At 46.6% G+C, this 26,017-nt stretch overlaps 3 protein-coding genes across 13 annotated transcripts in view; 2 read left to right on the top strand and 1 right to left on the bottom strand.

Moving 5' to 3' along the window:
- The window catches only part of LOC114870443 (signal-induced proliferation-associated 1-like protein 2), a 64,288-nt gene extending 48,261 nt beyond the window's left edge, over positions 1 to 16,027 (bottom strand). For 7 of the 8 annotated variants that reach the window (XM_055502581.1, XM_041067529.2, XM_055502583.1 and 4 more), the window contains exon 1: positions 15,874 to 16,027. The gene's annotated coding sequence lies outside the window, so the exon portion shown is untranslated. Of the gene's footprint in view, positions 1 to 12,393; positions 12,573 to 15,873 lie in introns of all 8 variants that reach the window. The other variant, XM_055502582.1, reaches the window with a different exon arrangement.
- Positions 16,028 to 16,788: 761 nt separating this feature from the next.
- On the top strand, positions 16,789 to 19,712 carry map10 (microtubule associated protein 10). Its single transcript, XM_055502585.1, has one exon. It carries the CDS (start codon positions 16,898 to 16,900, stop codon positions 19,379 to 19,381), a length of 2,484 nt encoding a protein of 827 aa, XP_055358560.1. The 5' UTR covers positions 16,789 to 16,897; the 3' UTR covers positions 19,382 to 19,712.
- A 133-nt stretch (positions 19,713 to 19,845) lies between these two features.
- ntpcr (nucleoside-triphosphatase, cancer-related) lies at positions 19,846 to 25,976 on the top strand. 4 transcript variants are annotated; one of them, XR_005896701.2, is made up of 6 exons: positions 19,846 to 19,994; positions 20,500 to 20,662; positions 20,752 to 20,854; positions 21,360 to 21,569; positions 24,452 to 24,651; positions 24,727 to 25,976. XR_005896701.2 is itself a non-coding variant. In XM_041067530.2 (5 exons), exons 1-5 carry the CDS (start codon positions 19,961 to 19,963, stop codon positions 24,599 to 24,601), a joined length of 660 nt encoding a protein of 219 aa, XP_040923464.1. In that variant the 5' UTR covers positions 19,846 to 19,960; the 3' UTR covers positions 24,602 to 25,976. The 4 variants fall into 4 exon arrangements, 3 of the variants coding, with proteins under 3 accessions (XP_040923464.1, XP_029031322.1, XP_040923465.1); XM_041067530.2 differs by having other exon boundaries at positions 24,452 to 25,976; XM_029175489.3 differs by lacking the exons at positions 24,452 to 24,651; positions 24,727 to 25,976 and adding an exon at positions 22,188 to 22,854.
- The last annotated feature ends 41 nt before the right edge of the window (positions 25,977 to 26,017 follow it).

Genomic DNA, 26,017 nt, shown 5'->3' with positions numbered 1-26,017 from the left:
CGGCCCTCTGCTGCCTTCAGCAGCCTGCTGCTTACCCAGCTAACGCCGCACCGGTGACAGCCTGTCAGCGAGGCCCACTCTCTCAGGGAAAAGGACAGAAGCAAAACAAGGAGCGCGGGAGAGAAGTGGTGAGAAGAGCACTCGCGCCTCGCAAAAAGGCAAGCTGTTAAAAAGAGTCGCGAGGAGATCAGATAGAAAGCGCTGGGAAAACCCGGGCTCCTGCTCTTTCGCCGAGGTCAGTCGGAGGCCGCATTGTCACATTGTCACTGACAAACAGGCAGCGGAGGGGAGAAGTAAGCACGCTGTGTGACACCGCACCACTGAGAACCGCCACGATCCCACGAACGCCACTCAGCCGGCTGCACTCGAACGCGCTGACCAGCGGCGCGACCTCACAATGCGTCAGTGCCGCAGACTCCCTCACTTCAGCTCTACTCGTCATCTTCTGGTTGGTGGTTTGATTACTCACAGGAGTCTGGCATCAGTTAGACGCCGTGGAGCGGAGCAGCTGGAGGCTCCAGAGCTAATACACATATAGGTTTAGTCAACGGGAGGATGTGAGGGGAAGACAACTGGAGGGAGGCGGCGAGTGAGCACAAACACGGATGAATCACTGGTTTATTCACCTTGTAAAAACTGTGCTGTCTGCTGGGAACATGTGCAAGTTCCCGCTGTAGAAGCAACACGGAAGGATAAACTGTCCCTGCGCAATTCATATCAATGCAAGAAGAATGCAATGCCATCACTAAGTCCTGCTTACCTGATTAACAGGGTCGCTCTCCATCAGATCCATAAATCCTAAGAGCAGAGGACACAAAGCCCTGTGAGCCACTGTGTTAATAGCCCCAGTGCAGAGGTGCTATCCAAGTGCATTAAATCCATCAGCCACTTGTTGAGCACAAGCCGCCCAAAAGCACACGGGGAGAAAAGAAACGGGCCACATTTCACAGCAGAAAGCCTCTAAAATAAACAACAGCGCCACAACCGCTGCTTCTCCTTTATGCGACAACTAGTTTGGGTGGAAAGTAGAGAAAGGCGGACAAGAAAAGAAGGAGAGAGTAATATAAGTCTGGAAGCCATCGGGGAGTCAATTTAGTGAAATGCATACAGCTGCTCCTTAATGCAACAACCCCCTTCCCTCCCCTCGTGACAAAGCCACCAACAGCTGAATGAGACCAGAGCATTAGCATATGTAAGGAAAGTAGGTGGCTGTGCTGGGGGGGGTGCAGGGTTGGTGTTGGTGGTTGGGGAGGAAGGGGGCAGACCATGACATTCAGAGCTTCGTGCTGACAGGAAGGACGAGGGGAAAAAGAGAGAGAGGGGGGGGGCTATTGTTCCTGAGAAAATATGCCCAGGTCAGGCCTGTGACCTTCCAAGTTCCTTACGACGGCTGACATTTGGAGCGGCGGGAGATGGAGGAATCCACTTATCTGCTCCCCGTCCGATGAGCTACAGCCTGGTGCAAAGGTCTGACAGGCAAACTGCGCCTAGAAGCAATCGCGGCCACTCTGAAACACACCGAGATAAGGGGAGAAAGCCACAGCCAGAGAGGGGGCGTGTCCTACACATGCTATATGTGGAACATTAGGATTTCCACCATTAGCAGAGGCTGGATGGTCCTAATAGAGAGGAAGAAATAAAAGAAACGTGATCTCTGCAGGGCACCACTGCTGCAAACAGACACACACACACACACACACACACACACACACACACACACACACACACACACACACACACACACACACACACACACACACACACACACACACACACACACACACACACACACACACACACACACACACACACACACACACACACACACACACACACACACACACACACACAAACCATGGAAGTAGCATCAACAAAAGCTGACTGATGTGCTGCCTCACATCGCAAAGACCACAGCTGATAGCAAGCTGACCGCTGACATTTATGTATACATTCTCATTGCCGTCGGGCAGGAAGCGAGTCGGGAGTCGATTACAGCGTCGTGAATGCCACCGGAAAGTAATCTGTGGCCGTCTTGTTTGAAGATGAGGTGGATATGGCACTGGTCTGGATTTCTGATTCTGTGTTCTCAGTTCACCTTTTAACCGTTTTTTTAAGATTTGAATATAATGTTGTGAAAAAGAGCCCAAAATGTTTTGTTTTGTATTTGAGGCTCTTTGTTTGGATTGTAAATTCAGACGGCTGAGTGGTTACTTCCTCTTACGCAAGCGCAGGCCAGCTGGTTGCACCCTGCACCAATACAACCTTTAACTGAAGACGTTGGGCAACATCAGATGTCACTGAGCATTTGTTGAGTTGCCATTTGTTGATAGTGAAGTGTTTAAGGTCAGCTTGGTGCGTCATGGCCTTGTGGTTACTGGGACTTGTGTTTATTAGGGCGTAGAGGCTTTAGAGACTAGAAGACAACAAGCAGGTATGAGTGGATGTACATGTGTCAGCCTTGAATAGACAAACACACACGTCTAAATATCTCTGAGGTAACTGGGTTTTAATGACACGCTCCTGTCTCCAACATAATTAAGTTTTAGCGAGCTAACAGTGTCATTCTCACCACTTCCTGGTGGCTGCTGTGCGCTGCCTGTCTCTTGGAGGTAGGAGCATGTTAAAGCCAGGAAATGACAGACCTTAATCAAGCTGAGTGAATGACAACAAGTACCGGTCTTTGTGCCACAGCCTGCTTTGATCCAGCCTCTGCAGGCAGGTCCTCCGCTTTGATTTGCGTTGAGGGGAAGCTAAGAGTTTTATTTGAAGAGTGGGAAGCCCCAGGAGGTAACACTTAAGAGTTCTTGTCACTGCATCCCAGCAAACAGACAAACTATTCATCAGCCTACACACACATGTGGCGCAGGGCCTGTGGAAAAGCACACTATCCCACAAACACTGCTCATTTGCACATGGATGAACGGGTCAGATGGGTAATTTACATACCGAGGGTAGTCATTACACAACGGATACACATACAGAACAGCCTACATTCGCAAACACTAAAAACGTCTTTAACCACCCATATTTCAGATGGTGTGGAGCACTTTGACTGATTTAATGGTATATGCTGACGTTCTGGGAGACAACGGCACACTCACACCAAACTATAACAAAAGGAATGCACATTACAGTGGAGGACTGTTTTTCTTGAAACGCGAATCTTGTAATTTACTTTATTCCCATACAAAAATGGGAAGGGAAATGTTTTTGGTGCTTATTTTCCTTCTTTTGTTAGAGTTGGCCGAGAGGATTCAACTGGACAGGCTATGCAAGATGTGTTAGCAGAGTTGAAGTCACACATCACTTGTAGCACTCAACGGTTTCATGATGATTTTGTGTGATAACTGCAACTAAAGAAAAGGTGGATGATTGCACGCACATCACTTCATGTACGAAGCCTTTCAAAACCATCCACGCGGTTAATGACAAACCTTCACGCACTAGACCTCTATGTTTGAAACAATCTGGTTTCACAACACTCCAAAATGACCAAAACCAAAACCTATAGCCTTTGAACACAGTAATTTAAACCACATGGTAGATGCTGCTAATGAAACATGTTTGCTTCCACTCGAACACCTGGATGTAACATTAGATTGTGTGAGCATATAATGTGTGCAAATATTGTCATTCACGACTGCATGCACTTGAGCCGCCGTTCACATTTGCACAGTCAAATCTGTGACCAGCGGACCGAAACATTCGGCTACAGTATCCAACTGTAAGATCAGTCAGGAAATTTAGAAAATACCTCTGGAGTTTTAAGCGCCGCCAAACTACTTAATGGATTTAGAAAATCCAGCCATGTGTTGATTTAGTTGGTTTCTCATATCTGGTTTCATTACCTCTGAAAAGCAGAGTTTCACTGCCGGAAGGTGTCCTCATAACTGACTTTACAGGCTACTATGCAACACACTGCTGCTTTAGCAAAGACAGCACATACTATGAAAAATGTGGGTGACAGGCTGAGTGGAGTGTGACAAAGTAGGTCGAGGGAAGCGGAGTAGTTCATTTCACATGTATCGTATCGTTACGCAAACACTGGGAAGTCCAGACAAGCAACAGCCCAATGTGACATCACCACTGGACAGTGTAAAAGTGTCAGGTTTACTAATGATTCTTTTCCTAAGTAAGCTGGGTAACATCCTGGGGTAAAGAACAAAGGTTCTGCTTCATTGCATCCACCAGGGAGCATTTTATAATCCTGTATCTGCACTGGTGGAGCTCTATTTAACAAGGGCGTGACAATAGCCAGCCATGTGATGCATTTGCTGTCTAGTATTTTTAGTCCTGCTGATAACGGCATGCTGTGGTAAGACAAGTTTCTCCTTAGTTATGCAGCGAGGAAGAAGAGCTGTTTGAGGAAAAGGCCTGGTTCCCCTGTAGCGAGGAGGGGGGTGGGTTAACAGCTGGAAGGCAACAGGCAGACACAGCAACTCTAAATGTCACCCCTCTTCTACACCTCCCATCTTGTTTTTTCCCCCTTTATCTGTTGTCTGAATTAATCAGGGAGCAGGAGGCTTCATTGCCTTCACTGTCCTCCCATGCCACTCCGTCTCCCTGGCAGAGGAGGAGAGTGGAAGAGGAAGGGGCAGCGGGCGCATGGCGTGAGGGGGTGGAGAGTAAACAGTGGTTTTGCATCCCTGCATGTTGTTGCTAGGCAACTTTCCCTGCATATGACAGCCGTGAGTGACAGTAGACCTTCCTACAGAACAAAGATGGAAAGTTGAGGGAGGACAAGGAGAGGAGCATAGAGCGGCGCAGAGCTGAGGGGTGGTTGGATGAATACAGGCTGACACGTGTTGCTGAGCTTCAAGCCACGCAAAACTAAATTATATGGAAAAATCTAAAAATTATCTTGGGGACATCCAAATCCAATTTACATAAAGAAAGGGGAAATAGTGAAACGAGAATTTAAAAAATTTTATTCACTACCTCTGTTCCTGCAAGATAAAGCAAACCATTTTCTTGTTGCTGTAATCACAATACAGAGAAAGAAAATTGATTAAACTTTGAAAAATACAACATCGCCAGTGGCACAAGGGTGTCTTCAGCAGCTCAGCGCTTATGAAAGACTTGTTTAGTTTTTGCACACACTCTTTAATTACCTATGAACACAAGATTAGGATCTACTCCTGAGGCACAGTGCCAGCATCACCACCAAAACCCATAAACTGCACTAATAGATCCGGCTCAGCACATTTTGTGAGCAACGCAGATGATGTGTTTCTTTCACGGGGCAAATAATAAGGTTGGTTTATTTTCTTTTTTAGAAAAACAAGTGCACAGCCAAAAATAAGCATGTGAATAATAATCACTGGCCAGAGAGCTGGTTCGCACTGGAAGTGGGGGGGGACCGGATGCTAGATCAGAGGATGTGTGCTGGCCGTCAGGGAATAAAGGAAGGTAGAATCTGGAAGCACAGTAATAAAAGCAGTATGGGCCAAGGCACCATCATATAGAACCACATCTGTCTGAAAATGCAACAGACAAACAAACCAACAGTACAACAGAGGGTATACCCACCTGTTGACATGTCATAAGTCTAAGCCTACACTTTGATTGTGTTGTTATTTATCTAGATTATGATATCTAGACCATATGTTCAAGCTCACCAACTTCCTTCTGTAATTAATATAGATCTCCAAAGGGAGCCGTCTTATTAAATGAAGAATCTCCTTATTCTCCACAGGCCATGTTTCCAGAGGCCGGCGAGAAGCGTCTCAGATTGAATTCCTGAGAACGAGGCAGCCCTGGTTTGTCATGCAGCTGGCATCTCTTTTATGGAGTCACTTTCAAAGCTTTTCCCTCTACAAGTGGCATCAAAAACATCTGTTCCCAGGGCAGCCACCCACATGAGAGATTGCCCGGTCCCGACAGGATGGCCCGCAGATGTAGTCAACCACCGACATGCAAATGTACTATATGTAAAACCAGACCGGCCACATCGTGACAGTTAAGTCAACAACATATCAAGAGACAAAAGAGGGGACAGAGAAAAGAAGAAGAGAAGACGTAGACAACGCGAGAGCTAGGGAATGGGAAAGAAGGATTTTATTGCTGCATTGAATGGAAAAATATGGGTGAGTCCAAATAACGGAACAAAAATATAACAACTATCACTGTCTTCTTTCCTTAATAATGGACGCACAGCAAAATTTTCAATTCTGTGACTGAGGACCCTTTTGTTTAAAGCTGTTTTTTCATAATAACCCAAAGTAGAAGCCATAATAAGGCTGCTCTGTCTAGGTTGTCCAGTGTGTATGGGATGCCATGAATACGCACTTTGCTGGTACTTAGAGCGGTGTAAGTCTGCATTATTAACAGAAGTGTGCTTAAGTACTGTCCATGGCTCCTTAAAGAGACCTGTGGGGAGAACAAGGATTGAAGGAGTGAGTGGAAACGGTCCGTGTTATTTCCATTCCCTCAGTCCGTTTATGGAAACATTATGGGAGAAGGTTCAGTTCTCACGGAGCAAGAGAAGAAAAAAAAAAGATCAGGAAGCGAAAGAGTGAGAGACAGGAGAAAAGCTGCTTTTAGCATTTTCTCTGGAAAAGACCTCGCTCTCTGTGGGTCCTCCATTGTGACACTCTCCCTCTGGCAAAGGCCACAAAAGCCTCCATTTATCTGTCCCGAGCATCTAGCCTTATTGAGAGAAGACCCTGAAAGGCAGGCGGCCATCGCATGTGCCAGGGTGACACGGCTTTGCCCTTGTTAACACTTTAGAGCTGCACCCGGAGAGCAACCAACGTAATCTCCAGCAGAGTGAGGGATTACTCCTGCAGACAAACGGGGAAGCAAGAGGTAGTACATCTGCTCTACGTATTTGCATTTCTTTGGTCGCGATCACAATGCACCACTTGACTTGGAGGAAAGTGAACATTGCCAGTCAGGCGTGAGAAACCCACCCCATCAATGAAGCCTTTTTTCCCCCTCCTTGGTTTCTTTAACCAGGGCAACAGCACATCACAAGGAGCAGCGCGCACACCCCGCGTTCCGTCGACTCGAAGGCGGATGGAGACGCTCTATTCGGGATCTGCTCTCATCGCTTTCTATTTACTCACTGTTCTTGGGAGGAGAAAGGGGGCCGAGTGCAATTTTAGGACACTGCAATGTGCGCTATTCAGAAATGTGCAGCTCTAATTGCAGATTTTCAGCATCTCTTGCATTGAGGCACAACAGCTGCGGCTGGCGAGGCATGCGGCGGGCGTGCTCGCGGGAGGTGTGGCGTCTAAAGGGGTGTCAAAAACCAACCTCCCACAGAGCGCCACCCACACACGCACGGGTGTATAAACATACGTGGACGCACGCGCTGGAACGCCAACACGTTCACAAATCCCCAGAATGCTTTTTGTGTCAGCAGTCGTAATGATATACAGGGCGTCACGGCAACTGATGCGCTCCCAAATTTCCTTTCCTCTCCATTGCCACTCATCAGCACATCCTCGATCTGACAGATTTAGAGAGGAGTCAGCTGCCATAGCCAATAAAGAGCCTCTAACGCACACATCTCATTCCTCCAGTCAACGGGTCATCATCCTCCCCTGTTAGACCTTCATCGTCTCATCCTTCCACTCCTCAGTGCTAAATAAAAGCTGTAGATTGACTTAAACCTTGAGTCTTAAACCAGAAACTTGCAGGCTCCCAGCTATAGAATGACCTTTAACCCATAGCTGGTGCTCCTATGATGGGAGAGGAAACTATCAAAGAATGGGGGGCTGGGTATCAAAGAAATGCCTCAGCAGTTGTAAGGAGCACAGCTTTCTTGCATAGTGCAGCATTCCTTCAAGACAGACCCGGGAGATTAAAGTAGAATAAGACTCAAAAAATCTGGAGTTGGTTTTTCCGAGTGCAGTTCCAACCTGCTCACGCAGAGATCAGAAACGCGGCGAGAGACGCGCACGGGAAGGTGTCTGTCCTTAATCACAGAGCTGACCACAATTTCCTGCAGCATCCCGAACACGCTCACATTTCCCTATTCCTTGGGCCCTTATCTCCAAACTGCAGCAGGCTCAGGAGATGGCAGCATTTGGAGAGAGCGCCGGGCGCTTGGCAGCTCTACGCGGTGCACTCGGGTTCACCAGCTCAGCAGAATCGGGGGGGAAGGCTTGTTTTCATTTACTTTGATTGCAAACACTGGGTCTTTTTGTGCGTAGGATCAACCTGCCTGATTAATAGGAGACACAAAAAGGGTCCCTTGGCACAGTGCGTCTGGCCATGAAATACCAATTTTCATCTCTCAGCATTACCATCGGCCGTAAGAATGCACAGACGTTACAGTCATTCAGTACTAAAACAGCAGCCACACTCTTCTATTACGGGGCTCCCTGGAGCATGATGCGGTGGAGCTCATGCAAAGGGGAAAGGTGCATGTCTTTCTGCATGGCCTGTGGCTAGAAAATGTTTGCACAGGCATATTAACACAAACCGTGACATAGGCGTATTGTTGATTCTGCAGTAATGCAACCAAAACACCAGGAAGACGAAGCGAAGGTGCTGCAGCAGATCATGAAGTCGGCAAACACAGCAGTATAAACTAAACGGAGACTGAAATCGCCTTGAGAAAGTTTGGGGAAAAGCAAATCGCCTCCTCAGGGGCCGCAGACTCCAACTGCCTTTCAGAGAGCATTCAACAAAATGACAGGAAACAATTAACCAGTGTTTGTTTCTCTCTTTACGCTCCCCTAGAAGATGTCAAATGGCACCATGTGAGGGAACGGATCTTCATGTGTGATCTGATGAGAACTGTGTGTTTACGTGCCTTTAACCAACCTGATTATTGTTGGCTTTCTGCAGTGACCCCACTTCTTCAGAGCCAAGTAAGCGAGAATATTTGTTTCCTTAATCAGGGTGGAGGATTGTTTGAATGTGGGTAAGACAGCTAGATTTCCGCTGTTGGCCGGTACCACCACTGGCGTTTCACGCCAGTAGGAATCTATAAAGTAGACGCGTGCTTTGACCTCTGACCTTTGGCGTTTGAATGCTCCATCTAAACAGATTTTCTGGAGACGAATGAGCGCGGTGTAGTTATCCAGCTGCTCCCGTGGTCTGATACGCAGCACCTGGCTGTGCATCCCGCAGTTGTGTTTTCCTTGTGTTTTGGCCCGCGCTCACACAGCTCAGTGCTGAACTGCATGTGGCCCTGCAGTCCTGTTTACATTTCGGAGAGGTTCCACAGGCTTCCAGTAAACATAGCCTGGGGAAGGTAAGCACTGGCAGAACACACAGTGTGGCTGCTAGGCATCCTAACAATTACTTGTACAGAGACATCTTGTTAGGATCCTGGCACAGAGTCTGGGACCCCGTTTGTGCAAATCTGTTATGTAATCTCATTTAGCTTTGCTCTTTCTTCTTTTAAGGTTGCAAACCCGCTGGCTACCATTCAGTGTCAAATGTACAGGCCCGAGCTCTAGATCCGTCAGCATCTCGCCCCCTGTGGTTACCCTCCAAACGTCCACAGCAGCTTTCAATACACTATTCAGCACAATTCAGCAGCAAGGAGGAGGGGAGGAGCTGATCTCCTCCACACTGACAGGCCGTGTGATTACAGAAGCAGGAAGAGAGGAAAAAAGAAAAATCAGGCCACTGTCAGCCCAGATCCTTATCCACTACCTTTACAAATTGCATAAAAGCCATGCTAGTCAAACAGATGTCGCAAAGAATGATGGAAAAAAAAAATAAAACAAGTGAGATGGAATATACTGCTCTAGCTTCGAATTAGCTCTGCTTGGCCGGGCCGCGCTCCTCGAACGCATCATAGCTCAGTACGGGGGAACGGCCGGGCCCACCGGCAGCCGTGCACAGTTCACAGTTCGGCTCCTCTCCGCTTCAGCCTTCTCCTCCACTCTGTGGGAAAGGGCTTCTCGCAAGTACCAGCAACTGCAGCGCGCCGAGCTTGTCTGAAGTCGTCTGAACACCCGCAACAATGCTTTCGCTAATAGCAAGTTACAGGGATAGGCCAAAGGCAACATCGCGTACAGGCACTTTGGTGCTTCTCTTAAGTGGCTACAAAGACTACATGGTAATGTCCTAGTTTAATGGCGTGCATAATTCAACAGTACAATCTCAACTACAAGAGACGAAATATTTATGTTTCAAGGCAATCAGCGGCAGGATGGTGTTTATTTTGAACAGATCAAGCTCTAGAAAATGAAGGAGCGCCACAGTGTCTCTGATTCCTTCCCCTAACACTTCAAAGCGTTTGAAAGCTCAGAACTACTGTCAAATGAAAGAATAACACAATCAGAATAATACATTGGCTCGCAGCACTTTAAAAAAAAACTGCAAGCGTGTTGTTATAGTTCACTCCAAGGATAAACCAGATTTCTTCAGCAAACTTAGCTCAGTATATTCAGATTCATGGACCATCGCATACACAAACGGGAGGAGCATCCTCCTGCCAATATGTGTTTCGTCAGCACTTAAAAAACAAAACAAAACACAATGACACATTACAGGCCACCACTAGCGTTTCTAATTTGTCTCGAGTCACTGAACTGGCAACTTGAAAGAAACCTGCAACAAAAACAGACTCTTTCTCACAATTGATAAAAAGCCTGTTTGGGAGAAAGTTTCTTCCTGAAAAAAAGGCTGACACAGAAAACTCTTGGAACAATAAAAGAAGAACAACAGCAAACTCAACACACAATACACATCAGATACTCCATACAAAAAGGTTTTTAATCGTCTACTCGTGTTACTTCTCATATTCTGGGTCATGACTAAAGAAATGGCCTTTAACGGAGCAACCCTGCTGCTCATGTGGACTGAATCAGCCTGAGCGACGGTGGGGCAGCACTGCAGTGCACCGTGAGGTTAAGTGAAGGATACCGGCTCCAGCAGCAATGGCTCAGTGACTCTCTCACACACTTGCACGCAAACACATTAGGGCCAAGCACTTTAAGGCACATCTGTCATGGCTCTGCTCCATTTGACTTGTTAATTACAATCAAACCCCATGCAAAACAAGTCACTGTGCTTTTACACTCTAAAACAACTCATCCGATGGCTGTTGGCTACCGTGGTACCAGAGGTCAGTTTGAGCTTCTGGCCAATATACAGTTCAATATGACAAATTGACCTGCAATAAAACTAAAAGTCAAAGTCAAGCCACCCACAAAATAATTTGTTTTGTTGTTTCTGTCGGCTGCTGCCTGTCAGAGGCGAGTCAGGCAGGAAAATGTCGGGACCTCACTGGTTCTGTTTCATATATATATATATATATGTTTTTATATATACATATACATCTGCTCCCACTACTTGAACAAACAGTCTACAGAGTCTATAATGGCCTGCCGTCTGGACACTGGCTCACCCACACACTCGGTCCCGTCAGCCTATTGGGTCAGGCCCTTTCTTTTTCGCTACAGTAGGAAAGAGGTATGCATCTCAGCACTAAACCAAATCCCTTCTTATCTCCCATCGGAGGCCGGCTGCGGCCACAGAGGTCAGTAGCCCCGATTGTCTGGGCCTGCTGAGGGGAACGCAGACCAAGTTAACCCCATAGGTCACGACTGGTCCTTGGACTCACGGTCACTGGGTTAATGACTGGCCAGCGCTCATTCTCCTCATTGGGGCGCAGTGACAGACATGTAGACAAAACATATAGTGAGAGTCAGCAACTTTTCTTGACCTTTTTCACCAACATTCCTGCTATAGACACTAATGAGTCCCAAAGGGAAGACGAGGTGCCGGCATAATTCATTTTGGCAAGACTCATTTTCTTATAGGCTTGACTTTCGCAAATCCATAATGCATGAACGTGATGTTATTTGGAGTAACACTGTCAAATGGCTGGGCTGGTAAAACAAGGAGTGATCCTCCCCTTCACAGCTCTGGCAGATGGCATTTGGCCTTATATCTCGTCACACTGGGAACAACACTAATGGATTATGTGCAAATCCATATGGCTGTTCTGTCTCCATTAAGTTTCATTATTGAGAATGATTTTTAATGAACAACCAGTTGGTTAAGGTGAGAATACAGCAACTACAGAGCAAAGAGATTATCTGGAAGATTATTCATTCTTCACTTATTCAGATGATAAAATATCTTACAGCTACATCTGAGCCGACTGCAAAGGCCACTGCCATACAATAAAAATCATATGTAGCTCCATCTGTTCGTGTAAGATGGGGCTTAATTCAGAAAGTCACGTGGGGATTGGAAAGGTTATGTTTAAACAGTATGGTCCAGCATAAGCCGGTCATATTATGATAGTTTTATACGACACAGTGATATCCATCTAATCATAATGCAGCATGCTTTATGCCATCCATTGCTCCTGCTCCGGTTGGCACATTTGTACATTTCTCCATGAGGAGTTTAGCTGCGCGTGAATAGGTAGCGGTGTCAAAGATGCTCACCAGAAGACCAGGCCCTCCAACCTACCCTGTGCCCCCTGTGACAACCCCCCAGCAGTCCTCCACTACAGGTTGACAGAGGCCTCTGCAGCGATGGCACAATCACTGTCTGACGTGTATCACTACACCATCTGTCCCATCCAGCCGCCTCCCCTCCAGCTATGGCACAGCGTTCCACGCCAACGTGCCTGGCACGACAGCAGGTCTCTGGGAGAGGGGCAAAAGAGGGAGGCACTACAAGAGACAGTAAAAACCAGCAGCAGCAGCGTACTGTGATAACAAGGCCTGTTCATCTCTACTGGTAAAACAATGTCTATAAAGACTTAAAAACTGTTAATTCCACAAGGAGACATCACTTTGGGAACCGTCTTCCAGTTAAACACTTGCGTTTCTACACCAATGTATCTAGTGTAAAGCTCAACCACATCAAGATAATATCAGATTAGGCAACAATACGTCTACTAGACAAACACAAACAAGCAACGCAGCCCAGGAGGCCCCCGATCCACAGGCCCCAACCACTCATTTGTCACACAAAGAGTGGAAATACATACTGTAAAAGGCAGCGGGCGTCTTCCTGTGGTTCCCTGAGATGCACGCTGACATATGCCACCGACTGAACCGGCTGTTACACATGCTGTCTTAACGCCATTACACTGATCACGCACGAGACGTTGTATAATGTGCAGCGCAAAGATGACGAAGCGTCCTGGGAGAATCCTGCAGTCCAACCCTGAAGTACTGACAGTGACATGATGCTTTATTAAACAGCGTTCTTAGAGGATACTGAGAAATATGAATGCTCAGTAAAGCACCTGCATGCTTCACAAATGGACCCTCAGTGAAACTAGGAAACTATTCTGCAAAAAGCCTCTAACTAATGATGGTATTTGCGCTTTTCCTGACACTGATGAGTGGGTTTAAATCCTTCCATAAATCCAGACTTTAATCAAAACAGAAAGACAGAGGGAAAGTCTGTCTGTCACAACAGAATGTGATCCTCTGTCTGCTGGTCGGCTGGTTCTGAAGCAACAGAATTTAGTTAGGAAAGCCTGTTGCTGACTAGTTAGTCCTCTCAACTTGCTGGTCAGCAGGCACAGCCCAAAGCCAGCTGGGCTACTTTAGTCCTGTCACATGCAACGGGTGAGGGATCCGCTGGGAAACGGAGGGCGACACAAGCTTCGCCGTGCTCCTACGCTGAAATAAGGAGAAATTAATCACCCCTATCTAATATGGCCTGAACCTAAGTCCTACTGTCAGCACACCAGTAGCAAAGCACCGTGGGAACAGAGACAAATAGGGGGAAAGACCAGACGACCACTTAGTGCCGGGTGCACTGAGGGGAGACGCGTCAGAAAAAAAAAAAAAACTGGAATTAGCCGCCAGCGTTCAGAAATTTCCCAAACCTAAAGAAAGTCCCCCGACAGCGACGCGCTCTGATAATATTTTCACAAGCCATTTTCTGCGGCAGCGCCACAACAGAGGGGCTGTAACTCGAGTGGGTGACTCGGAGCCCACTAGGCCAGAAGACATCCTAAACAGCTCTGCAACGATAACAAGTGCATACGGCCCGCGGGCATGTCACAGGAAGCCGTTCCTCTGCCAAACCTGACAGGTTCCTTATTGTTCGGCTGAGCACACATTGTGCACATAACTTTACTTTGAAAGACACATCTATCCAGCTCAATTATCCATTGTCTGGTTAGTCATGCAGGAGACGCTGTTAGAAATATGTGAAAACATAATTCTTACTCGGGACCTTTCGCTGCGCTTTATTGATCGTGGGATGTAAAGGACCTGTATTCAAACTGATGCTGAAAGGCTCTCTTGGCAGCGTCGTCTTCTCAGCTGCCTAATAGGTCTCTCTCCAGGAGTGTGATGCTTGCAGTGGGTGAGACGAGATGCCCAGACAGCTTAATTAATCACCCACACTGAGAAGGCTCGTGCCTTTAGTTGTCTTTTATCCATATAAAACAGAGTTTCCTTTATTTCAGTAATGTAAGAAACACATGTTTTAAGACAAAAGGGAAAAAATAAGAGGCAGGATCAAGCATCCCGCTAGTAAAGTAAGGCAATTGTCCAAAAGGTTAAATTTCACACTTATTTGCACAGAGAAAAAAAATAGCATATTAATGTGCTTTGTTCACTATTGTGCACGACCATAGCTAATTATCCACCCATCACATTTGAGAGCGAGCAGTTAGAAATGCCTTCTTAATGTGCAAATCTATAACACCTGCCAACAACAGGCCAAACATTTTAAGGGTGAATCGGGGGGAAAAAAACGAACAAATTGGAGCGTCGGCTCAGAAAATCTTTCCCAGACATAAAAAAAACCCCTTCAGAAAAATAATGGTGTCTTATTGATTTTAATGCTCTGGGAGCAGAGAACTCTCAATGCTGTGTGTGCTCAGATAGGAGCTGTGAAGCCAAAAGGGCACACATCCAAATACTGAAAATTAAGTGCAGGAAAGTTACATTTGCACTCAGGACCACCTTGCTGTTGCGTCTGCATCCAGCCAGAAGCAGGGGAACAACCCATATTTGTTCCCCTTCGCTGGAAATTGAGTTATTGTGGAGGATAGACTTCCTGCAGGAAAACAGTAAAGGATATGGCGCTGGAAGACAAACAATGCACGGCACTTGTTCAATCTCCCAGTGGAACATACAGTATGAGAAACTGTATGTTGAATACAGGTGCAGCCGATAATAAAGCAAGATTGTACACGTTGTGTACAAACAGGCTGCCAGATGTGATTCATGTTAGAGGGAGAGTGTTCCTTGCCTGCACAAACAGACAAGGACTCGCTGAAGAGTCCAATTAAAAAAAAAACACACTGCAACTGTAAATTATAGTAACTTCCTCTGATCATTGCTCAGATAAACAAACCGTCCCCTTCATACAGCGTACGGCCTCATATACACGGGAGGACTTCATTACGCTGCTAAACAACGATGCCTTTATCGCCACCCACCGTCTTCACAGAAACACTCCATTAAACAAATTCATTGGGATCCAGTCCAATTAGCCACATTCCCACCAAGCACGCGCACGCCGCCACCTAAATCATGACGTCAACGTCTGATATCATTAACGGTGAAAATAAAAAAAATGATTAAAACTCTAAGTAATATATTAATATCAATTAAAAGGAAATTACAGAAATAATAGAAGGTTTTTAGTTTTTTGCTTCGGAATTTTTAAATGTACTCATTTGGTAAATAAACAAACAGAAGACATGTAGTCAACAAAACCGTAGCTCACGTAATGCACCATAAATATGACAAGTATAGTCTATACTATGATACGACGGTGCTGAAACAGAATATCCTGAAGCTCCTTTGCGTTTCTCACTCCGTCTGTAACGTAAAGTAACTTTATCCTTTGTGTTCAGTTACCAGCGATCTGTCCGAGTTCCTCCGTCCTGTCGCTCAGCTCCTCACTTTTAGTACAACTACTTTAACTAACGCCGCTTCGCTGGGGGAGAAAATGCCGTCGGGTCCTTACCTCGCAGCGGGAGCGTGCTCGCGTCCGGCCCGTTTGTTCTGCCGATACTGTAAGTTATCCTTGAAAGGTAAAAAGCAGCGGTACGCGCAGTGGCCGCTCGCACATCTCCCTCTCACAGCGCCAGCCTCCCGACTGAAGCAGCCCAGAACATAGCCAGACCCATCCAGCACCTATCCCCGTGATGACGTCACGCGGCGACGAAGCTCCGCCCCCCGACGCCGCTGTCACTGGTGACAATTGTAGGTTTAAAGGCTGATGCTAAACGGGGGCGAACGGGTAAATAATCGTTACAGGATATGGGTAAGCGTTGAATATATACGAACAGGTGCATGTGTAAATAACTAAGCCGCGCTTCGTTTTGTCATTCACCACAACATTATATTATTGTGTGCAAACTCGATCAACTCTACAGCGACACCTTCTGGTGAACAGCACAAAAGCACGTCCTATACCTTCAGTTTTTCCAGAGGTCTGCAATGTTTATCCCTACTTCCCCTTGTTTACACGTGGAAGCAAACTCACGCAGTAATTTGTTTCCTACTGTCAAAATAAGAATTTACATAATTTGTAAAATACAAACAAGCTTAGATATTAAGCAGGTCAATTTCAAATCCCCTGAAGCTACATTGGGTATTTTATACATACACGTACAGTTTCAAACATTACAAATGTAGTTTTCTGTAAATTTGCATAAAATGATTATTTCTTATGACAGATGTGTTTTTGAATGGAAGATCCCTATAATCGCCATGGATTATTGCATTGTCATGATTAGGACTGCGTTTGTTAAGACATATAAACTAAAATTCTGAACACAGCCTAAAATAATACATTTAGAAAATGCACGGCAGATACAATTTTCTTTGTAATTCCCTAAAACTACATTTGCCACACATCCCCAGAAACTGAATGACGTAAAATACTCGCGACGGTCACTTGTTTCCATGGAGTCAGTGGAAGCCAAAAGCGGATTGAGTAGCTAACAGCTAGTTAGCGTTAGCTGGTTGTTTACACGGCTTTAAATATGTCAGGACGTCACAGTAGCGAACATCTCGAGACTCTGTTTTCTTTTGAGATTTTGGTGGAATATGTCCGAATCGACAAACAAACTAAGGTTTCCGAGGACCTCGCGCTGGGGATACGGCTGCTGGATTTCCCAACGCTGCTCATTTATCAGGCTCAGCCGCGGAGTGGCCACGTTAAACCACAAGAACCAGATGAAAACGACGAGTATGGCGAGTACGTGTTCAACAGAGGCAAGCGTTGTTTCTTCCAAATGAACCTGGCTTCACTGCGCGTCAACCTATCGCGCACGCCTCTTTACGCCATGGTGCTGGACGTGAAAGAGGACATTCCTAAACTAGTAGGATCCTCCATGATATCCTTGGCTAACGTGGTGGACAGAGTGAGCCAGGATGTGACTTTACGTGGCGTCTCTACCCCGTCTACACACGGAGAGAGGGGGCTCGTGTATATAAGCAATCTCACCGGGGAGAAAATCGGATCGGTTTCTTTGAGCTATAAATTGCTAAGTCTGGGAGCAAGTTTACACGCACATATCAGAGACAGGCCAAGTCATGAAGGCATCGAAGTACAAGAATGCATCACAGAGACTAATAGGCCTACAGAGTTATTAGGTCCTGACTGTTCTCCCACTCTGGACAAGTCTGATGTTAATGTAAACAACCAGTCCCACAGACCAGTAAATACAAAAGCCATGATCAATGAGAGTCAGGATGAGAATCATGTGAGTGTTAATGATGAACACATACCAAACAGCCAAATTCCTGAAATACCAGAAGAACGTGACAACATTTTGGAGGAGGATTTAAGCCTATTCTGTCCTCCATATCTTTACTACACTAATTCTGCAGAGGAAAGGAGGAAAGCTGAAGAGGCAGTGGATTTTAAACTACCACACTTAGATGCAGACTCTTTTCCATATGAAGACTCTGAGGACGAGTCGACAGGACAAAATGAACCTGAAGCTCCTACGTCTCCAGTGATGCACCAGCAAGTCAAACAGAGTGCACCAAGTTCAAGCAGCCAACAAGCAAGTGGGCGAAGTCCAAACACACTTGGAGAATCCTTACGACAGTTGCCTCTATTAAATGCTCTCTTAGTTGAGCTGTCACAATTAAATGGCCAGAACCTGCAGCAGCCGTTGTCTGTTCACCCCAATCTAGCCTGGATTTATAGGCCTGCTTCTGCAGAGCCTCCAGCTGGGCAAGCAGTCAAACCGCTGCCGGAACCTCAAAACTTAAAAAAACTGCCTGCACCCAGAAACTGTTCAACACCAATTTTAAGACCTGCGTCCGTAAAAAAGAAAGGCCAAAAACAAGAGTCATCGATACAGATCAAAAGCTCGGATAAATCTTCAAAGAAGCTTGTATTTGGAATAACTAAAACATTTAATCTAAGACTAAAGCACATTTCTCCTTCTGTAAAACGACGCGAGTGCATGGAGCTAATACAGAATGACACACGGTCAAGTGTAGGCAAAGCAAAGACAAAGACCAAGACGATCACACAGGCCGGCAAAAGGAACTCTGTGATAAACCATAGCTCCAGTCTCCATGAAAATATTGAGACGATGATAGAAAGTGTCACAGTGGGCTCTGCGTTACAAGAAACAATCACACTAAAACCAAATAACATGCACGCAACGCGTCATGGTAAACAGGACAGAGACTCTCGGCCAATTTCGGAAAATCGTTCCCTTTCTGAAAAAGGCTCGACATGTATTCACATCCCCACTGTGAATAGCGACAGTGTCGCCGGAAACAAAGACAAGACTGAGCATCACAGCGAATCAAATCAATCACGGTCTGATCCTGACAGGCACCCAAAGAAAATTGAATCTTCAAGAAGCAGCAGACAGAGCAGCTCAAAGTCTTCATTTTCAGACTCCGGTGGGGAGGGAAACGAAGACGGAGACTATGCTGATGACTTTAACAGCCTTGAACCCAGTGATGCTTATTCTCCTGACCCTGTGAACAGCCCCGAGCCCAGTAGAGCCAAGACTCCAAAGTCCCCTGTTTGCCCCAACTCCAACAACTCTGACTCAGACTCAGACTCTGAAGTTGTTCAGAGGAGAGCAGTGCTCCCCGTGCCCATCAAAGCCCCCAGCTCCCCTCAGCGAACTCTGAGAGGTACATACGTCATTCGACCTAAAATCCAGGCTTCGGCTCTCAGTTTTTCTTCAGATGACGCCAAAGGAGATGGATCGTCTTCTTTACAAAGCATGTGCTCCAGAAACAAAGTGACAAAAAGTACCAGACTGGAAAGGACGTCTGGAGCTGAGAGTTTCGTATCATCCAGAGGTGACAGGAGTGAGTCACTGAAGACCAGTGGCCCAGTTCGGGAGCTTTCTGCAGACTCGGCGTCCTCTTTTGGGCTGCAAGAGGCAGAGGAATTGGAGGATAAACTGGGATCTTTGGATTTCAAAAAAGAGTATCAGCATATTTCTGAGCTGGTCGCCAGCAGACTCCCTGGTTACACCATGTAAACGACATGTAACTGCACAGATTACAATGATACTGACAAAGAGGAACAGATAAGTGTTATACTTGTGAAGTAAAAATGCTATATAAATAAAGAGCTTTGTAGAATAGTGTGGTCATTTCACGTTTTATTCACTCTGTTATTGAACATTTGCATCAGGTCTTAAACCATTAATACTAAAGTCATTTTTGCTTTTAAATCATTTTATATATATTTAAATGTTTAGTAGATTTGTCACAAGATGGATTTGGATTTCAGCACATATATCACCTGCTACTTTGCATTTCGCCTCCATATTATTTGATAAGCAAATTAATTTAAAACCAGTGTGCTGTATCCTGAATGACACAGTTGCATATTAAGGTTGTGCCAAGTGAACCTCACTAAATTAGTGATAGATGAATACCTAAAAGGAATAATATTCTAACGTTATTTTGACATCATGCTGCAGGTACATTTTGCTTATCATTTTTAGTTCCATTCTTCGTAATTATCTTGTTTATGACTACCAAGTGTACTGCGCATGCGTCGGATCCATGTGTACGGAAGAGCCGCGGCAGCACGTTGACGGGAGAAAAGTGAAATGATTAAACACGTCTTCTTGACTGGACCTCCAGGTACCACGTCACACGAGCATGTTCGGTGCTGTTCGGCCCAGGTTCGTTGTAAAGGCTGAGCAGTCGGTCAGCTGAGTGTCGGTCTGTCGACGTTAACGTTGGCTTTGTAAAAGCCTGTTCTATCTGTTTTAGACTGATTAATTAACTGAGCAACGTTTATTTACGCAAAACTACAGTTTTATATTATGACAGTTAATGAAACGACCACATGCACGCGGTCTTTCTTACGAGGATAAAAGTGTTTATTGTATCAAGTGTACTCTATGAACTGTACCATCTACAATCTACTTTAGGTATATTTTAACTAAGCTTCATGAATTGAAACCCAGAAGTGTTAACTTCAACAGCTCCGGGCCTCTGCATTAAATAATCTATAGTTTTATATATAATTCATTTAATTTATATAAATAATTTCCATTAATTCCAATGTCTGAATTCACAATGTACAGATCGCTGTGCTGTAGATTGTGACACGGTTTCTCTTTGTTCCGTCCTTTTCTCGCAGGTGTGGGAAAAACCACTCTGGTCCAGAAAGTGTGTGAGGCTTTAATGTCGGCAGGAGTGGAGGCTGAAGGCTTTTACACGGAGGAGGTCAGGGAGGGAGGCCGCCGGGTCGGCTTTGATGTCGTCACGGTGACAGGAGAGAGGGGCCGCCTGTCCAGAACCAGGTAGCGCACTCGTCTTCCGGCCTGCGCCGAGCACCTCCTCCTCACTCTCATTTTGTTTTCACCAACTCGCCTTTGATTTTAACTCCCAGAGACAGTGTTGGTGCCGCTCCCGCCGGACGGGAATTCGCAGTTGGGCCGTACGTGGTTGACTTGCCTGCATTTGAAAACCTGGCTCTCCCCCTCTTCAGAAACGTAGGACACGCTCACGCTCACCTCCATCAATAGATCACAGCCAGCAAAACATTCCCCTCTTCTCCCCATTTAACAAATCACCAGACCTTTAATTTTTTTCATAATTGATGGAATAATTTGAAGCTTGCAAGCGCATAAATTCCAGAGTGACATCTTTACTGTTGGTTGGTGCCGTCTGGCTGTCACTGACCGTAATTAATCGGGCCTGTAAAGCGAGCCTGGAGTGACGCCTACACATGTGCTGTAAAGAAAGGTGTCTGTGTCCCGGCGGCTCATGTTCCACTTTCATGTTGTTTCTGTAGCCACTGTAGATCACCTGCTGTGTATGACATGCAAACGCTGCCGTAAGACTGCACGGAGCACTCACTGTGTGCACGAGACATTACCACGATGATCGTTTCCCCACACGGAGTATTAGCCTTGTAATGACACCTGTGGAACGTGATCAACACACGCCCAAACGCACGCGTTGATGTAATTCGTGGCTAACGCCGGCCGTCTGCAGGTAGGGGCGGCAGATGGTGGCAGCAGGAAGGTGTTCGTCATCGACGAGATTGGAAAAATGGAGCTCTTCAGCCAGTCGTTCATCAGGGCGGTGAGGCAGACTTTAGAAAGCTCTTCCTGCTCCATCCTGGGCACCATCCCCGTCCCCAAGGGCAAACCGCTGGCTCTGGTGGAAGAGGTGCGGAGCAGGAGGGATGTCAAGGTCTTCACTGTGAGTACATGCACTTTATTAACTTCTCTTTCTCTTTATATATATATATATATATATATATATATATATATATATATATGTATATATATATATGTATAACTCTAACATATATATTTTTGTGCATTTGTTTCTGTGTCTGTTAAGTCCTGCTTTTGCTGTCCGATAGTGTTTTCACTGACACAGAAGGGGCATGCCCTACATTATCCTCTGCTACAGCAGGATTAACTCTAAATCATGCGTGACTGATTCAACAACAAAGGGCGGTTTGAAACGTCACAATAATTTATCACGGACGACTCAGTTAAGGATATTGTAATGCAAAATGCTGACTGTACAGAGCTGCATTTACATTTTTACATATGAGCAATGCTATGTGATCAATAAACACGGTTAGAAAGGTGGCAAACAGAAGAAACATAGTAATTTCATGTACAAGACGTGAGGTCAGGGTTTATCGGTTTACAACACAGGGATTGATAATCTCATAGTGCAACGGGTTCTCTCAACGCTTGGATCCTTTAGATCTTCCTTGGTGTTATTTATCTTTGCAGCTTACGGTTTCACACAACACTCAGACCACCTGCTGGGTGACTTTTCTGTTTTTCTTTTCCCTCTTAGGTGTCTAAAGAGAACAGAAATTCTATTCTACAAGATGTTGTAGCAACACTTCAGGACTGTCTAAAGCGTCCGCGGTAACATGGACGTCAGGAAGTAATATTGTGCTGACAAGTCCTATAAAAGTCAGTGCATATGCAGCACCCACAGCTGGACTATCCACTGGAATTGCACATGCTCCACAACAGGGCGGTGACCTGATCTGAAGGGCAGCTGAGCTGCAAGGAGAGTTACGGTGTCACATGCATACATTTATGTACACAATTCATTTTCCCCCCTTCTCATGCAGCCTGGAAATGGATTGTATGCTGAATAATGGATCGTGAGATGGAACACAGTGGGAGAATTGTTTAGTTGGTGCGTTAATACCCCATGCTGCTTGCTTCTCGAAAACAGCCCTGCATCAGTATTATAGTAGGCGTTTCTTGATGGTTATTGTACTCCAATAATGACTAGTGTTAGATTTTTGAAGAAGCAACAAATATGTGCTTGTGTTCATTTGTTTAGTTCTTTGCTATGAGCCCCCCTTGTCTAGTAAACCCAGAGGTGCTCACTGAAAATCGATCAGTGTTTAACGTTGCAGCTTTAATGGTGTGTTCAGCCACTACAGCAAAGAGCAGTTAAATAAACTCTTACTGTCGTCCAATCATGAGACTGTTTTTTTCTGTTGTCCCCATTATATATCTTCCCCCTGCTGTGCTTTTGTTCCAGAGAAGTATGGCATATCTGTGATATGCTTTAGGTGCATGAATAAGAAAGAGTAAAACTATTTAATGTTCATGACTTTGTCAAAGTTCAGATCAGACATTTGGCTGCGAGTGGAATCCCAGTGTCTCTGCGTGAGCTCCAGAGTCTGGCAGCATTATCACCGTTTTAAATAGAAACCCTGTGGCAGAGATGCGTTTCCACACCCGAGCATCTTCAGGTCATTTCAAAGTGAGAATAGACTTTTTGGCATGTTGTGGTGTTGTTGTTTCCATCCTGCTTGTGTAACTGATGTAAGCTGTCAGGCTGGCGCTGGAGAGCGCTGCCAGCTGTGATCTGCGTCAGACGTGCTGCTGCGCCAGCATCTGTTCCGCGGCCGCCGCTGACGTACCGCACCTTCGGATAAACCGGCGCTGAGAGTCGGGATTGGCTCCAAAGTCAAGTTAGCCGCGGTCGTATTTTTGAACTGGCATGAAATGAGACGCTGCGATGTTATTGGAGGCGCGATGGGCAGTTGGAGTTGACGGTACGGTTCATAGGGAGCCAAGCCAAGCGGAATTAGTGCGGGAGCGGGCGCTCCTGTTTGGAAGGTGATCCCGGCAGCAGGGGAGCAGATGGGTTACGTAACGCTGGTGCAGACGCTGCCAGCTCCACCAAGTAACTAGCGCTTGTCTGGGTGCATTTGGTGTGTTATGACGTAATTCAAACCACACTGTCCATATTGTGGCAGCACGGGCATTTGCAGCTGTTGCAGAAAGGATTCCAGGCAGGGGCAGTTTTTGTTTCAGTTGTTGTTTGGCTTCATGGAAACTAACAGAGACGTTGGAATTTACAGTAGTGAGCGAGCTAATATAGAAACATTTAATCAATAATAGAAAGGTTAAATACATAGATCAATAAATACTTAAAGTATATGAAAGTAGAAAAAGGTAAATGCAAGGACCCACATTTTATTGCTCTATACTATAAATGAGACACACAGTCACTGTTTTATTGTCACAATGGGATCACTGTCAGGAGGCTTGAATGCACAATGTGTCCTAAGCCGGAGCGATGTCACGTGGAAGGCCATATAGAAAGCCTGAATGAATATGAAGGGGATTTAATATCCATATTGCGGCGATGCATTGGCACCGTATCTGTGAGGCAGATGTCTGTACGGCCCTTTATCCCTCCTCCACACGTGGACGACAGAGATGCGAGCAGCTTACCAACAATCCGGGACAAAAGGGAGGGAGCTGGCTGGTGGTGGGGGGGGTCGGCTTGGTGGGGACCGGGTACTTACACCAGGGCATGTCTCTCCAGTGATTCCTACAGCGAGAGGCGCAGTGACAGCTGTATGGGAGGAGGGGTACGCCTGCCGTGCATTATCTGTGAGGACCCGGCCTCAGTGCTCAACACCGCCGATGAAAACTCGCCCCAGTGTTCAAAGCTTGTGTGCAAAGACAGAGCAAAGGCTGCAGCGGCTTTCCCAGAGCTGCGCTATTCCATTGTTTATTTCCCAAGATGATTGTTTGATTTATTGATGCGCGGCTAAAGCTTCTTATCATCTGTGTTGTCAGATTCCTCAGCGCTCGGCAACGCTCCCTCAAATGAAGGTCACATCTCAGCGTGGACCGGGCGCGCGGGTCCCGACAGCCGCCGCCGCCACGGGGATTTGCACGACAGACAAAGCGCCGGCGTTGGGACGCGAGGCTGTAATTGAGCTTTAATTCAAGTGGTCGTGCTAATGGGAGCGCTAACGTCTGCAGGGCTCTGACAGGTGGGCGTTTACTGTCAGGTGGGATCTCAGAGCTGTTTGATCTGTGCTCCTCACCACTATCTCACACTGTTGCAGACCACAGATGACCCCAGAACCAGTCCTACCATTGCTCCACTTTGATGGGCTGCTGGAGGCAGGCGGTGTTGGGTTTCAAAGCCTGTGTGTGCGTGGGGGGGCTTCTGCAAGCTCGTTGTCAAAGCTCACTCTCGACACGATTCACATTAAGCATGAACCGATCGTAAAACACTAACACAGATCAGTGCTTTTCTAATGGACCTACACAAAGCGCCAGTGGATTCTCTGTGCAGCTGTAACTATTTTCCATCAACAGCAGAGGAGGGGTCAAGGCCTGAGGACATCCCTCTCCTGTTACACTAGCATGTGATGCCTTCAGTGACTTGTGGTAACCCCTGTGATTCACTCTTTAGCTGCACCGGTTCCATCGGCTGCTATCAGTGGTCACAAAAAGTAGCAAACTGAAGTGAGGAGCGGCACGTGGGGGGGGGGGCGCGTATCCATTTCGCCATGTAATCCCAGAGTGGAGGAAGCCTCCAGAGTGTGGTGAGTGCATGGGGGAGCTGCAGCCCCCCCCCAGAGCTGGAGGAAACAGCGGGAGCTGTCAGCGGATGATATGTAGGTCAAAGGGCACGGAGGGAACACAAAGATCGGGGCCACGGTGATCAATCGATGGGCCGGTGCCGCGTCCCTCGTGGCTGCGGAGGATGTGGCTGTCGCTGCGAAGGTGACGGAGAGGAACGACACACAAAACCCGTCTTCATAGTGGTGGTAGACCTGGAGTTGCTGCAGTCGGCCCATATCGAGCAAATAGATCCCACATGTGCAGGCAGCAACGAGAACATTACCCTGTCGTATCCCATGTGTCCCGGCGGATTATTAATTTATACATGCGTAGCTGGCGTGCACCATGGACATGACTTATATGGGGTTTGCTGCATTAAACAGAACATGTGTAGGGTGGAGTTTACTGTACAGGAGTGGAGTCACGCAGCATCGGTAATGGTTCACAGACCGCCGGCCTGCCGTGATTAATGTCTCTGCTGGACACTTTGGACAAATGTGCACCACAAACGCACGGACGTCTCCCAGCGTTTCGCTTCCAGGCATCACCTCAGCCACCGTGCGCGTGCACGTACGTGTGCGCGCGGTGCAGTGCATGCTGGGGCCCCGGCGCGGCCGTTCAGTGGAAAGGTGAGGTAATGGCTGGGCCAAACCGCAGCGTGAAGGATGGTAACTGGGAGCAAGAGGTGCTCCTCTGTAGCTACAGCGTCTGGTGACGTCTGGGTAGTTGCATGGTTCACACAGTATCACTGCACTTAAGCCTCCTCGCCATATTTCATCTTGTCTT

The sequence above is a fragment of the Betta splendens genome, chromosome 15 (genome assembly GCF_900634795.4).
Source record: "Betta splendens chromosome 15, fBetSpl5.4, whole genome shotgun sequence".
NCBI lineage: Eukaryota > Metazoa > Chordata > Actinopteri > Anabantiformes > Osphronemidae > Betta > Betta splendens.
Note: the sequence above shows the minus strand (reverse complement) of the source record. Positions and strands in the feature narration are given on the sequence as shown.

Excerpts from the sequence above, each read along its gene's own strand:
- map10 (XM_055502585.1), top strand. The coding sequence starts at position 16,898 with ATGTCAGGACGTCACAGTAGCGAACATCTCGAGACTCTGTTTTCTTTT.
- ntpcr (XM_041067530.2), top strand. The coding sequence starts at position 19,961 with ATGATTAAACACGTCTTCTTGACTGGACCTCCAG. Across the intron at positions 20,663-20,751 it reads GGCCGCCTGTCCAGAACCAG|AGACAGTGTTGGTGCCGCTC; the intron begins GTAGCGCACTCG and ends TTTAACTCCCAG. Across the intron at positions 21,570-24,451 it reads GGGATGTCAAGGTCTTCACT|ATTCCTCAGCGCTCGGCAAC; the intron begins GTGAGTACATGC and ends CTGTGTTGTCAG.